We start from the raw sequence: 15,098 nt of genomic DNA, 5'->3' as shown, positions 1-15,098 counted from the left end.
AAATTCTTTGTTTTTGTTAAAATTTATTGCAGAGTATTGGCGTTTATTGGCAGAGTATTGACAGAGTATTGCATAGTATTGGCAGAGTATTGCATAGTATTGGCAGAGTATTGCATAGTATTGCATAGTATTGGCAGAGTATTGCATAGTATTGCATAGTATTGCATAGTATGGCAGTACTAGCATATGGGCACTGAGCAGCGCTGTGGGCTGGATCTGTAGTGTCCACAGCGCTGCAAACCATCTCTCCCCCTCTCCTCTCACACTGTAATGATCGGTACAGAGAGGGGAGGGAGGAACTGGCGTCATGACATGACGCCGGTTTGTTTACAAGTGATCGCTCCGTCATTTGACGGAGCGATCACGTGGTAAACGGCTGCTGTCAGCGGCTGTTTACCGTGATCCGGGGGACCCGGCGGTCACGGATTTTCCTGGGTGCGCGCGGGAGCGTGATTCTGCGAGGACGTCCATGGACGCCCACCCAGAATAAGCCGACCGCACTGTAGCCGTCTTTCAGTTATGGCCCGGTCGGCATGTGGTTAAAGCTTGTAGGAGGCGTTTTCATTCTACTCTGACTGTCCTGTGAGGCTGCATGTCCCATGACCCTCTGGACAGTGCTGATTGGCCCTGTGCTGATCACATGCACCCTCCCCAAAAAAACAAAAAACTCTCTAGCAATACACACCAAACAGAGCACGTGCAAAGTGACCTCCTAGGGCTCTGTACTATTGCCAGATAGATTGGGAATAGTAAAAGAAGGGGAGGATCAGAAAAGACAGGCTCAAACTGCTTGTTTACACAATGCAGAGGATTAACCCCTTAGATTCCACAGTGAATGTAACAAGCATGCTTTACTACATATGCAGGCTAGTTTTACTGTTGTGGGGTTAGTAACACTTTAAGCTTATTGCATACAGGCCTAAAATTTCCAACTTGCCAAGAAACAAAAGTAATAAATAAGAGATTTTTGCCTAGCATTCATAAACAGCAAATATAGGCTCCGTTCATATCTGAGCAACACTCCTGCATCCCATTTTTCACGTCTCTTTTCACGTTTTTGTAACTCACTTTTGGAGCGACACCATACGTTTTGAATCAGCTGCCCTACGCTCCAAAAACCATCACAGTGGTTGCTGTACCCTTTTTTGAGACCACAAGGTGCATTTTTCTGGCATTTTGACATGTGACAAAACACCAGTTTCTTTTCCAATAATTTGTATTGTTTTTCAAGAAAAAAGTACAGTACAACAGTACAAAAATGCACAAATATACTAGGGCATAAGGCAAATACATTCTTTAGGACATAAAGCGTTTGTTACCCCAACATTCCATATTCCTGATCTGTGCCTGTTGTACTATGTCCTTTTATGAAAAATTATCCTGTTCTCTTTGTATTGCTTCCTTTGTGTGAAATCCCTGGTGTTCCTGCCAGTCCCTCTGCTTTCCTACTAAAAATTGACCACTCTAAGCAGGAGAACACATTGTGGTCAGTTCTCTAGCTATGCTTGTTCTCCTCCAATGATCAGACTTGCCCTGACAGCCGTTCACCTGGGAGGCTCAGTTTGCTGCTGTTTTTGCTCCCCCCAGCTCTTATGCAGCTGAGGAAAAGTAATCACTTATAAGAAAGGGGAAATAGGTGTTTATAATGTTTTTCATATCTATACACAAATGTTTTCCTTTTAATTTCTATTTTAAACTGAATGGGCTATTTTACAAGGTGATCATTTACAATCACTTTACAGCGGAGTTCCACCAAAAAAATAAAAAAATAAAAGTCAGCAGCTACAAATACTGCAGCTGCTGACTTTTAAACATATACACTTACCTGTCCTGGGCGCCCGCAATGTCCTCACCAGAAGCCGACCCATCCCTCGGCTCCTGGGTGCAGGCCCTGCCATCTTCAGTAAGGGAATCAGGAAGTGAAGCTTTGCGGCTTCACAGCCTGGTTCCCTACTGCGCATGCGCGAGTCGCGCTGCGCATCCTGACTGATCCCTGCTGTCTTCTGGGACCTGTGTGTCTCCCAGAAGACAGCGGGGGGGACAGGACGGAGGAGGGGCCAGAAGTGGCGCAGATTGCCGCAGATTCTGCGATGATCTATCACCGGAAGTGAGAGCAAATACCTGGATTAGACAGGTATCTGCTCCCCCCTGAAAGGTGCCAAATGTGACACGGGGGGGACACGATAAGTGGAAGTTCCATATTTGGGTGCAAATGTATTTCAAAGGATAAAAAAAGCAGTTTCTATAGTGTTTGTGTGGTGCCATTTTCAATGAATGGCACCCAAATGCGCACTGCACGTTTTAATGCATTTTTAGTGGTGTGTCCATGCTCATGCAAATAACTTTGAGAGAGTCACTATTTGTATTGCTCATTTGAGTAGGGTCTTAAGTAAATAAAAGAACAGAAGGTGAAACATCAGGTAGCTACTGAGAGCTTATTATATCAGCTATTTGCTTGCAAAGCCTCCCTATTTATTTTAACAAGAACATGGGTTCATTATAAAGCTTGTATTTGTGAATAAATAGTCACCTGCATGGCCTACAAACTTTTCTTAACCACTTGCCTATCGGGCACTTAAACCCCCTTCCTGCCCAGACCAATTTTCAGGTTTCAGCGCTCTCACAATTTGAATGACAATTGCGCGGTCATGCAACATTGTACCCAAATTACATTTTTATCATTTTTTTCACACAAATAGAGCCTTCTTTTGGTGGTATTTAATCACTGCTGGGTTTTTTATTTTCTGCTAAAAAAAAAAAAAAAAAAACGAAAAAAGACCGAAAATCTTGAAAAAAAAAAACTTTCATAGTTTGTTATAAAGTTTTGAAAACAGGTAATTTTTGTCCTTCATTGATGTCCGTTGATGAGGCTGCACTGATGGGCAGTGATAGGCTGCACTGATAGGCGGCACTGATGGGCACTGATAAGGCGGCACTAATGGGCACTGATAGGTGGCACTGATAAGCACTGATGGTGGGCCCTGATAGGCAGCACTGATAGATGGCACTAATAGGTGGAACTGATGGGCACTGATGGGTGGCACTGATGGGCACTGGTAGGCAGCGCGATCGGCGGATGCCGCTTCATTCCCCACCGCCTCTGCGCGGTGGTTTTGTCAGCTCTCCTCCTCACCGCCCCCCCACCACACTCACACACACGCCAATCCCGTCGGATCAGAGGCCCGTGCTCGTGTGGGAAAAACGCTTTTTTTTTAAAAGAGGAGGAGGGGGGCGTGGTGGGATCCTTGGGCTCCTCAAGCTGTGCATACCTTTCCTGTCCATTCATTGCTGGAAAAACTTATGTATTCTGAGTGGGGTCACCCAGCTAAGCATTTTTTTCCTCCTAAAAAGTTTTCAACACTTTATCCTATGGAGGAAAAATTCACTAAGAAGTGGGAGATACCAGCAATTGACGCTGCTATATCCTCTGTGAATAAAAGTTTGACCTGTCCAGTAGACAATGCTCAAATGCTTAGGGATCCAACGGATAAGAAGTTGGAATTCCTATTAAAAAACACTTTTTCTCTGGCAGGTTCAGTGACTCAGCTTGCGCTGGCAGCAATTGGTGTATGTCAATCCTTGAGAGACCAGTTTAAACAGGTGCTCAAGGTTATTCCTGATCAGCAGGCCCAGGATTTAGCCGAGCTACCAGGGGCTTTATGTTTTGCAATAGACGCTATGAGAGATTCTATTTTCCAGGCCTCACGCCTTACGCTTGGGATGGTACATATGCGTAGAATCCTTTGGCTGAAAAATTGGTCAGCCGAAGCGCCATGCAAAAAGCTCCTGGCTAGTTTTCCTTTTCACGGTGAACGGCTGTTCGGGGATGATTTGGATAAATACAACCAAAAAATTTCTAGTGGAAAAAGAACCCTTTTGCCAGTTAGGAAGAGGAGTAAACGTATTTCATTTAAACTAGCTCCTTCTCCAGTGCCAGGGGCGTCTGCCTCCAGGTAGTCACGATGGCCTCCGCCGTCAAGTTCAAGAGGTAAACCTCAGGGTCAACCCCAGGGACAAAAGAGGTCCTGGGGGAGGAAACCTATGAGACAAAATACTAAAGCCTCCTTATGAAGGGGCGCCCCCGCTCACTCGAGTGGGGGGAAGACTTCTGCAGTTCTCAAGGGTCTGGCAGGAAAAGTGTCGAGATAGATGGGTGACTTCCTCAATAACTCTAGGGTACAAACTAGAATTCCGAAAGTTCCCATCTCCTCATTTTCCCAGGGATCCAGAGAAAAAGAAGTCCCCTCTTTCAAATATTGGACCATCTTTTGTCTCAAAAAGTGATCTCTTTTGGTCCCCATGGAAGAGCAGGGATTGGGGTTTTATTCAAACCTTTTCACGGTACCAAAACCAAATGGAAATGTCAGTCCCATTCTAGATCTCTAAGATCTAAACCAGTTTCTGAATGTCCGCTCTTTTCACATGGAGTCAATCTGATCAGTAGTCTCCATCCTACAAGGGGGAGAACTTCTGGCGTCAATCGACATCAAGGATGCATACCTCCATGTGCCTATTTTCCACGCTTACCAGAAATATCTACGTTTCGAGATAGAAAATCTTAATTTTCAGTTTGTAGCTCTGCCTTTCGGTCAAGCTACTGCACCTCAAGTGTTTACAAAGGTCCTGGCCCCTCCTCTATCCAGATTAAGGGGCCAAGGTATAACGATTATAGCTTACCTAGATGTTCTGCTCTTGATAGACTAGTCGGTAGCCCGCTTAGACCAACGTATGATCACCACAGTCAACTACCTGGAATACCTAGGTTGGGTTCTCAACCTAGAGAAATCCTCCTTAAAACCATCAGGGAGATTAGAATACTTGGGTCTGATCATAGATACAGCCCAGAAAAGGGTATTCTTGCCCCAGGAGAAGATCAGTGCCATAAAGGAACTGATTCAGGTGGTCAAGGCAAAGAAGAATCCTTCTATTCGATGGGGGATCCCAGACGTAGATCTGTTTGTGTCAAAAAGATTGACAACTTTGTGTCAAGAACAAGGGATCCACTAGTGTGAGGAACAGATGCCTTGGTGTTCCCGTGGAATCATTTCTCACTGATTTATGCATTCCCTCCTATTCTGCTGCTTCCACGAATTCTTCGCAGGATCAAGCAGGAAGGGAAGTCAGTGATTCTTGTGGCCCCAGCGTGGCCCAGAAGATCCTGGTATGCAGAGATCATAAGGATGGCGGTAGGGGACCCATGGACCCTACCACCACGTCCAGACCTTCTCTCGCAGGGTCTAGTATACCATCCTACCTTATAAACGCTACGTTTTGGCTATTAAGACCCACATTCTGAAGAAGTGTGGGCTATCAGGTTCAGTGGTATCTACCTTGATTAATGCAAGGAAGCCAGCCTCCAGAATCATATGTTATAGAGTCTGGAAGGCATATGTCTCCTGGTGTGAATGCAGGGGTTGGCACCCCAGGAAGTTTGTCATAGGTAGAATCCTTGACTTTCTGCAGATGGGGTTAGAAATGAAGCTGGCCTTGAGTACTATCAAAGGCCAGGTCTCCGCCTTATCCGTATTATTTCAACGACCACTTGCTTCGCATTCTTTGATCCGTAGCTTTATTCAGGGGGTAACATGGCTTAATCCTCCAGTTAGTTCACCCCTGAACCCTTGGGACTTGAATTTAGTTCTGTCGGCATTGCAAAAACAGCCTTTTGAGCCGATACGGCATATTCCCTTGGTCCTTTTGACAAGGAAACTAATTTTTCTGGTAGCCATATCTTCTGCAAGAAGGGTATCAGAGTTGGCTGCTCTTTCTTGTAAAGAGCCATATTTAATTATTGACAAGGATAAGGTGGTCTTCATCCTAACTTTCTACTGAAGGTAGTGTCGGGTTTTCATCTAAACCAGGATATTGTTTTACCTTCATTTTTTCTAGAACCCTGTTCTACGGAAGAGAAGTCACTACATTCTCTGGATGTGGTGAGAGCAGTCAAAGTCTACTTAAAGGCGACTGCTCAGATTCGAAAAACAGATGTTTTGTTTGTGTTGCCTGAAGGTCCTAAAAAAGGACAGGCAGCATCAAAATCTACCACTTCTAAATGGATTCGGCAAGTAATTTTTCAAGCTTATGGTTTGAAGAGGAAGATTCCACCCTATCAAATCAAAGTGCAATCCACTAGGGCTGTTAGTGCTTTGTGGGCAGTGCATCACCAAGCTTCCATGGCTCAAATCTGCAAGGCCGCAACTTGGTCTTCAGTCCATACATTTACCAGATTCTATCAGGTGGATGTAAGAAGACATGAGCATATTGCCTTTGGGCGTAGTGTGCTGCAGGCAGCAGTATAAGTCCTCTGGTCTCATGGTGCCCTACTTTTGTTCTGTCTCCCTCCCCTCAGTTGGCATTGATCTGGGTCATCCCACATAGTAACTACTATGGCTCTGTGTCTCATGATGTACAATAAAGAAAATTTTTATAACAGCTTACCTGTAAAATCCTTTTCTTGGAGTATATCACGGGACACAGAAGTCTCTCCTCTCTTCTAATACACGTATATTGCTTTGCTACAAAACTGAGGTACTCCCAGTAGTGGGAGGGGTTATATAGGGAGTGGACTTCCTGTCTTAGGGTGTGCCAGTGTCCATCACCTGAAGGTGGCCTAAAACCCACATAGTAACTACTATGGCTCTGTGTCCCGTGATGTACTCCAAGAAAAGGATTTTACAGGTAAGCTGTTATAAAAATCCTATTTTTCTCCTAAAATCTTCCAAGCACCAAAAGTAAGTGCCCCTTTACTTTTTTGAGCACATTATGTTGTACATTGCTTCAAGGCAGCCCGTTCAAAGTACAATACAAATGTGGAATTCATATTTTGCATTCCCATTCTTTTATTTATTTATACAATAAAAGTATGGGAATGCAAATATGTATTCCCATACTATTATTATACATACCAAACCTTTTTGCCTGCCTAATGTCTGCTATGTATGTGTTTTATTCTGCTTTTCAGTCATGTAATCATTAAATGACTATGAGGTAGATTAATAGACATACATACTAGGCAGGCAACACATCTCTATGCTCTTGTAATCTATACAATCATTCTTCTGCTGCAGGTGATGAGGGGACACGTTTGCCTCTCAAAAAACCCAGCTTCTGAGACACTTTGATTGTACTCCCCGAACATTGAATTTTACCTCTGCACCCCTTTTTCAACACTGCTCACCCTGCAATCGTCTTCACATCTGTAACATACATCAAACACTGTTCAATTCTGCAACCATTGCCACCCTTTTCCAACACTGCTCATATCTGCATCCTCTGCCACCATAAAAGCAGCTCACCTTTGCATAACATGACACCCTTATCCAGCAATAATCATCTCTTCCATTTCTGCTCACCTCTGCATCTCTTGCAACCCTCTTCCAACTGTCCTCATCTCCTCATCCATTGCAACTCTCTTCCAACAGTGCTTATCTCTGCAACCCCTGCCACCCTCTTCCAAAACTGTTTACCTTTGCATTCCTTGCAAACCTCTTCCAACACTGCTCAACTCTATGTTCCCTGAAACGCTCTTCCAGCTTTGCTCACCTCTGCATCCCCTGCCAGCTTCTTCCAACACAGTTCACCTTTGCCTCCCCTGCCACCCTCTTCCAACACTGCTCACTAATGCTTCCTTCTTCCACTTCTGCACACCTTCACATTACCAGCAGGAAATGCAAAGCACTTGCCTCAGGTGCCCAAGCTTACTTACGCCCCTGGTCCTCAGTCTGCAGGTGCTTCTGTCCAAAAGCTACCTGTTGCTGTAGTAAGCATTCAAGATAAACAGGAGTGGTCACTTCCCTCACTGCTGCTTGCCTGCCCCCACTGCCACCCTGCAATGTTTACATGTAGGAGTGACACTATACAGTCCCATACTTTGTAGTGGTACTCTTCAGGAGCTCTTCATGTATCCCCCGTTACCATGAAAACCTCAGGACTGAGCAGGGCGGCAGCCTGATGAGGACAATCTGCACTGTTCTGCAAGATCCGTTAGCTGAGTTGAGTGCCCAAACAAGAGTTCTGGCACTGGGGCATAGGTGTGCGCAGCCTATTGTATTAGGGTGTGCACCTCAAAGCTCCAACACATATGCCTTTGTGAGTTGTGACATAATAACTGGCCTCTTCCCCACTCGTCATCCTAAAACAATATGGCAGAGTAGCTGAGCACACTGGGCAGCAGAAAGAAAAGGAACTGGGACAAGAGGGGTTGCATACATTGGTACCAATCCCCTGTATTTTCCTCCCAAGGCAGCTGAATATCGGCGAGAGGAAGAGGAGGAGAAGCCTACTTTCAGCTGCTGCAGAAGAAAATACAGATTGGTCCCTTAATTTCCACTCCAGCCGCCTATCCTGTCCAGGTTCTGGGGGTCAGCAAGTAAGGATCGCGGCTTGCCTGTCATCTGTCCACAACTGATGGGTTGCCAACACCAGGATTAGGGTGTGCCCAGGCACACCTGGCACACCCCTTGCGCACGCCTATGCACTGGGGTTTGGGACACATCCTGGATCTGTTCCTTGCCCAAATTTTGTTTTAATTCTAGGACAGTCCTGAGGAATCTGGGATGGTTGGAAGGTATGCAAATGTCTAATTCCCATTTGCAAATGAAAAGTTGTAAGTAAATGGATGAGAAAAATGTTCCTTATAGTAGGCAAGGCAGTTCTCACTTACAACTAGGAATAAGTATATGATAACACAAATTCATAGGAATATGGAATAGAATATTATCCCACAATACATTTCAAAAGTCAATGGGATTTTTTATAAGGTACATCAGAAAAACAAAATAGGTAATAAAATATAATGTTTTATTTATAAGTATTGACAATACTATTCATTTTCATATAGAACACAGCATAATAAAAATAACAAGCTGATTCACTTTAGTCATGAATTGCAATATTCAAAAATACATGTATTAAAATATTCAGAATTATTTGTATTGAAATTCTATAGTATAAGCACTAAATATCAAGATACAGCACATTACAGGAAGTCCCTGAGCTACAAACACAATAGGGACTGTAGGTTTGTTCACTGCATGTTCACTGCATTTGTAAGTGTATCTTCCGTGTAAGTGTAACGTCCGCCTGTGCATGGATGTGGGATGTTCCGGGCGCTTGTTATGTTATCTGGTACTCTTCTGGCCATTCAGTACATGTAGTACTGCAGTATGAGATGTGTCCGGAGGTATCCAGGACCAGAGTGGAGTACAAGTGGCTGGCATTTGAGGCTGTTCGTAAGTAGGAGTCGTTCGTAACTCGGGTGTTCGTAACTCGGGGACTGCCTGTACCAAAAACTCAGTGTATTTCGTGATTATTCATTCAGGAGTAGATGATATTGACAAGGTATCTACAGGCTAGGAAACAAAATTCCAGATTTAGATATCATGATAATATTGTCATGATACATATTGGTACCAATGACAAAGGTAAAGATGGAGCATCCAAAAAATATTTTTAGGGAATTAGGAGCATTATTGAAGAAAAGGACCTCCAAGGCATTATTTTCAGAAATACTGCCTATACCTCAAGCCAAACCGGAGAGGAAGCATGAGCAAGGAACAAGTGGCAGAGAAACTAATGCAGGAAGCAGGGCTTTGGGTTCCTGGAGAACTGGGCTGATTTTTTTGGTCGGTTATTGGCTCTATAGCAAGGACAGACTACACTTAAATGGGGAAGATGCAGCTCTGTTGAAGGAGAAGATGGCTGAAAAGTTAAAGGAGATTTTAAACTGGGTGATGATGGGGAGGGATCAGAGGAAACTACTACAGACAGTGAGCAAGGGGAAGAAGGTGCCACTGTGCTCAGTGTTGGTAGTGAAATGACCTATGACCAATGCACGTAGGCTGGTAGAATCCTACTGCAGCCTCAGAACAAACAAGGATAAAATAATATGTGCTGGTACAAAATTAAAAGGCATGTTCAAAAATGCTAGGAGTTTGGTGAATAAAATGGAAGAATTGGAACTACTGATACAGGAGAAGGACTTCGACTTTGTGGGAGTATCAGAAACCTGGTTTGACAGCTCATATGACTGGCTTGTGACTGTCCAGGGGTATTCCCTGTATCGAAGGGACAGGGTAGGTAGAAGAGAGGGAGGGGTAATCATGTATGTCAAGAGTGATTTGCTGGTGAACACGAGGGATGTCATTGCTTAGAGGGCAAGGGAGGGGTGGGATCCTTGTGGCTGAAGCTTCAAAGGGAAGAAACAAAAGGGAAATTAATAGCGAGTGTATGCTACAGGCTTCATAACCTAAAGGATGAAGAGGAATCTTTGACACTAATAGCAGCAATGTAATTATCATGGGGGACTTCAATTACCCAGATATTGACTGCGAAGATGGGACTGCTTACTCATATATGGCCCATTAATTTCTTGAATGTCTTAGAGGACAATTTCATGTGTAAATTGGTAGGTTCCCCAACTAGAAACAAGACTCTGCTTGACCTACTAAATACAAACAACACAGAGATGATTGCGGATGTAGAAGTTGAGGGATAGCTTGGGAAACAGCGATCACAGGGTAATTATGTTCACTGTAACTCATAGAAAAAAAAGACAGAAGGGTAAGACAAGAACATTCAATTTCAAGAGTGACAACTTTACTAAACTGCGCTCCATACATCCTGACATTAAATTGGAAGATATTCTAGAAACAAAAAACACAGAGGAAAAATGGAAGTACTTTAAGAACATATTAAATAATGGAATTAGCCAGTGTATTCCAATGGGCAACAAATAAAATAACAAAGGTTAAACCTGGGTGGCTACTTTTGAGCATACAGAGGCATATTACCCCTTTTGCTGCCAGAGACATTTTTGTGTTTTTTGCACACATTTAGGCCTGAAGACTGCATAAAATATATATTTTCTGAAAGCAGACACCCTAGAGAATAAAATAGTGGTAGGTCCGATTTTTATATTAAAACGGTACTAATGCAAAGGTTAATTTTAGGGCACAATAAATTATTATTATTATACAGGATTTATATAGCGCCAGCAGTTTACGCAGCACTTTACAATAAAAGGGACACAATACAGTTATAGTACAATAAAATACAAGAGGATTAAGAGGGCCCTGCTCAGAAGAGCTTACAATCTAATAGGGTGGGGCAGGTGGTACAAAAGGTTGTAACTGTGGGGAATGAGCTGATGGGAGTGGTAAAAGATTAGTTGGAGGCTTGATAGGCTTCCCTGAAGAGTTGAGTTTTCAGGGATTGCCTGAAGGTAGCAAGAGTAGGAGATACTGAGGCAGGTTGAGGTAGTGAGTTCCAGAGGATGAGAGACGCTCTGGAGAAATCCTGGAGATGAGCATGGGAGGAGGAGATGAGGGAGCTTGAGAGTAGGAGGTCTTGGGAGGAGCGGAGAGGACAGTTTAAGTGATATTTGGAGACAAAATTGGTGATGTAGCTCGGGGCAGACCACCTTTTAGTGCCCATCTGTGATGCCTATGAGTGCCCATCTGTGCCACCCATGAGTGCCCATCTGTGCTGCCTATGAGTGCCCATCAGTGTCACATATCAGTGCCCATCATCAGTGCCCATCAGTGCCACCTCATCAGTGCCACCACATTGGTGCCCTCTCATCCGTGCTCATCAGTGCCACCTTATCAGTGCCCGACAGTGCAGCCTCATCAGTGTCTATCAGTGAAGGAGAAAACATACTTATTTACAAAATTTTATAACAGAAACAAGGACAAACTTTTTTTTTTTCAAAATTTTCGGTCTTTTTTTAGTAAAAAATAAAAACCGCAGAGGTGATCAAATACCACCAAAAGAAAGCTCTATTTGTGGGAAGAAAATTATAATAATTTTGTTTGGGTACAGCGTAGCATGACCTCGCAATTGTCATTTAAACAGCGACAGTGCTGAAAGCTGAAAATTGGCTTGGGCAGGAAGGGGGGAAAGTGGCCTGTATTGAAGTGGTTACATTTGTGTGCTCGCGTGAAAAGGCGACAGACTTCAGTACCCTATATTTTCTATATATTTTGTAAAAGTGATGCTGTAAGAGCCCCCTATAGGTCATCAGTTTAGCATTACGGCGGCTGGTGCTAGAAATATTGCTCTCATTCCAGCATGCTGACATTTTCATGTGTAAGTGCCCCTGATGCATGCATTTATGTTCATATGTGCATATGTGTGGTGGTGGGGGCCTTCTCAAAAAATTTGCGGGGGGGAATTTTATATGCTTGGGTGTGACTTTAATTTTTTACATTTTAAAAAAGTTTGTTTTTTTAACAAGTCCCCTATGTGATGATTTTTTTGGTGACAAGCTCCCTTTAATGAGACATCCAGGGTCTAAAAGATCCTGGATGTCTTCCCTGTGCTCCACTAAATGTAATGCAATGGAAAAACACAAAACCCCCCTAACGGGCTTTAATGCAGCCAGTAATATACACTTCAAAAAGGTGATAGAATGGTCAAATATAATTTTTATTGATACAAAGGCTATAAAAAGTATTAATAGTTTCCGACATTAAAAGTCAAGACATGAGCTGTAGTACAAAAATTGTTTAAAGGAAACCGGCAACAGTATACAGTCCGGTATACAAGAGTATACAATCTAGTATCTCATACAATACAGTATATGCAAGGCAACAAGATCAGAATTTATTATTGAAATGCTGACACGTTTCGACCCCAATGGGTCTTCTTCAGAGGACAGATGATTAACAGCTGTAAAAATGTGAGCATGTATCACAATATTTCAAAAAACATAGAATATGGAATAAATTAAGTTTGTATATATGCATGAACATCTTCATATGTTGCATAGTTACCAGTCAAGCTGCTTTCGATGGCTATAGATGACCATGATGTGATAGGGTGGTCCCCTCCCCTTTCTCCTCTGCTTCCCAGACGGTAGGCCAACCCCCCAGAGGGCGGGTGTCGAGTCGACTTGCCTTACAAGAGATCACACACAAACTGCCCCCAAGCAACCAGAGGAGGGTGGGAAGTGTATGCACCGCACCTATGGTAAAGTAACAGCAATGCTAATTTGAAAATAAGAACAAGAGGAGTTACATATTCCCAAAGTGGTAAAGAGGAATAGCAGATTACAAGTTACATGTTCATGTATATATACAAACATTTTTACAGCTGTTAATCATCTGTCCTCTGAAGAAGACCCATTGGGGTCGAAACGCGTCAGCACTTCAATAATATATTCTGATCTTGTTGCCTTGCATATACTGTATTGTATGAGATACTAAATTGTATAGTCTTGTATACCGGACTGTACACTGTTGCCGGCTTCTTTTAAACAATTTTTGTACTACAGCTCATGTCTTGACTTTTAATGTCTGAAACTATTAATACTTTTTATAGCCTTTGTATCAATAAAAATTATATTTGACCATTCTATCACCTTTTTGAAGTGTATATTACTGGCTGCATTAAAGCCCCGTTAGGGGGGTTTTGTGTTTTTCCTTTTCTTATGCATCTTGTGGGGTGCGCAGCCCTTTTACTCTACCTCTCTGAGTGTCCCCCTTTTTTCATTAGCAACACAGCACAGATTATACCATTGTGTACCAATGTGAACAGATTGCCAGGACCAAATGGCTTACACCCGACAGTTCTCAAAAATGTATTGACCACTTAATGGTACCAGTTGATAGGTGAAAAGCTAACGTGTTACCAATATTAAAAAAAAAGGCTATGATACATACCTGAAAATAGGCCAGTCAGCCTAACATCAATAGTATGTAAACTGTTGGAGGGGATGTTAAGGGACTATATTCAAGAATTTTCTGATGAAAATAGCATCATTAGTAGTAACCAGCATGGATTTAAGAAGGATCTCTCTTGCCAGACCGACCTGTTAACATTTTATGAAGTGAGCTGTAATCTGGGTAGAGGTAGATTACAGATTCATCACTGTGAAATGGCATGCCCAACAAACTTTTTTGGTTCTGAACATGTGTTTTTTTTATATTATATTTAGTTATTTTGCAATTTTTCTTTTTTGTTTTTATGTATCCATAACATGTTATAACAAAAAATGCAAACAATTACGTTTTTATATTGTGTGGTAGCTTTGAATTCTTTCTGCAACATTCCTTTCAATGTTTTATACCACATACCCTTTTAGAGCATATTTTCTTTATGCTATTTTTTCAATTGCTTACTGTTCTCTTCATCTGGTGGGCTTAATCCAGTTAATTCAGTTGTCCTGCTTTATAGCTTGTAGTTTTGAGTCCAATTAATCCCACATCCAGCCACACCATTATCTGCAAGCCATTGGTACAGTGATACTTTTTATGTAGTTCTCTTTTATCATATGCAGTACTGGGAGCATGTATATAAAGAGAATTGAATTTAGGATTGCGCCAAACTTTAGCCATACCAAGAAAGAAAACATTTAGAGGTAAAAGGCTATAATAGCCATCCACTTACAATAAAAATAGAGCATTATGTCCCTGTGGATGAAACAAGTTGGCAAGATATGTGAACTTTGTTTAAACAGATATTGTAATCTTAGTCATACCCATTTCTTTTTAATCTGTCCTAATGGTTCATTCTTACTGTTGTGGTTTAATTTTTTCCTGTTGTTTGAGTACCATATTAATACTTTTACGCAATATTTTCCTTTGATCCTATTCATACTGCAGCTTTTAGAGCAAAATGACTTACAAGTTCTCAGTGAAATTGTATTATGAAATGGCAGATTTGCATGCTGATATTACTCTTGTCTCCTGAAAGATTTAGCCTTGATGCTTCAGAGATGGATAGCGATGGAGAAAGGGAGCTGCAGGCCAGCAGCAAAATCACCATTCAGGAAGTCCCACAACTCTCAGACCCTTGGGTGGCAAAGGCCAGCCTGGAAATTGAAGCAGATACTGGAAACCTTGATCTGGTGCAAATTGCAACACTGCACAAGGTACACATATTTTTCAGAATTTATAGAAGCATTTTGCAGAGGAAAAAGATTTGGGGGTACTTTTTTCAGATGATTGCAAAATGAGCAAACAGTGTGACAAGGGGGTGGGAAAAGTGAATAGAATTCTAGGATGTATCACTAGAGGGAACACAGCAGGAGGAAAGAGGTTCTGATTGCCTTATATACAGTAGATCTTTAGTGGGACCTCATTTAAAATACTGTGTCC

The 15,098-nt window shown here is 42.4% G+C and overlaps 1 protein-coding gene across 7 annotated transcripts in view; it reads left to right on the top strand.

Annotated features, from left to right (window-relative positions):
- The window catches only part of ARHGEF18 (Rho/Rac guanine nucleotide exchange factor 18), a 355,668-nt gene that overhangs the window by 63,786 nt on the left and 276,784 nt on the right, over window positions 1-15,098 (top strand). For all 7 annotated transcript variants that reach the window (XM_073599247.1, XM_073599232.1, XM_073599238.1 and 4 more), the window contains exon 3: window positions 14,695-14,872. In XM_073599247.1, the coding sequence (XP_073455348.1) occupies window positions 14,695-14,872 (178 nt within the window). The remainder of the gene's footprint in view (window positions 1-14,694; window positions 14,873-15,098) is intronic.

This window comes from Aquarana catesbeiana, linkage group LG01, assembly GCF_042186555.1.
Source record: "Aquarana catesbeiana isolate 2022-GZ linkage group LG01, ASM4218655v1, whole genome shotgun sequence".
Taxonomy (NCBI): domain Eukaryota; kingdom Metazoa; phylum Chordata; class Amphibia; order Anura; family Ranidae; genus Aquarana; species Aquarana catesbeiana.
The sequence above is the reverse complement of the archived record's forward strand: the minus strand, read 5'-3'. Positions and strand labels throughout refer to the sequence as shown.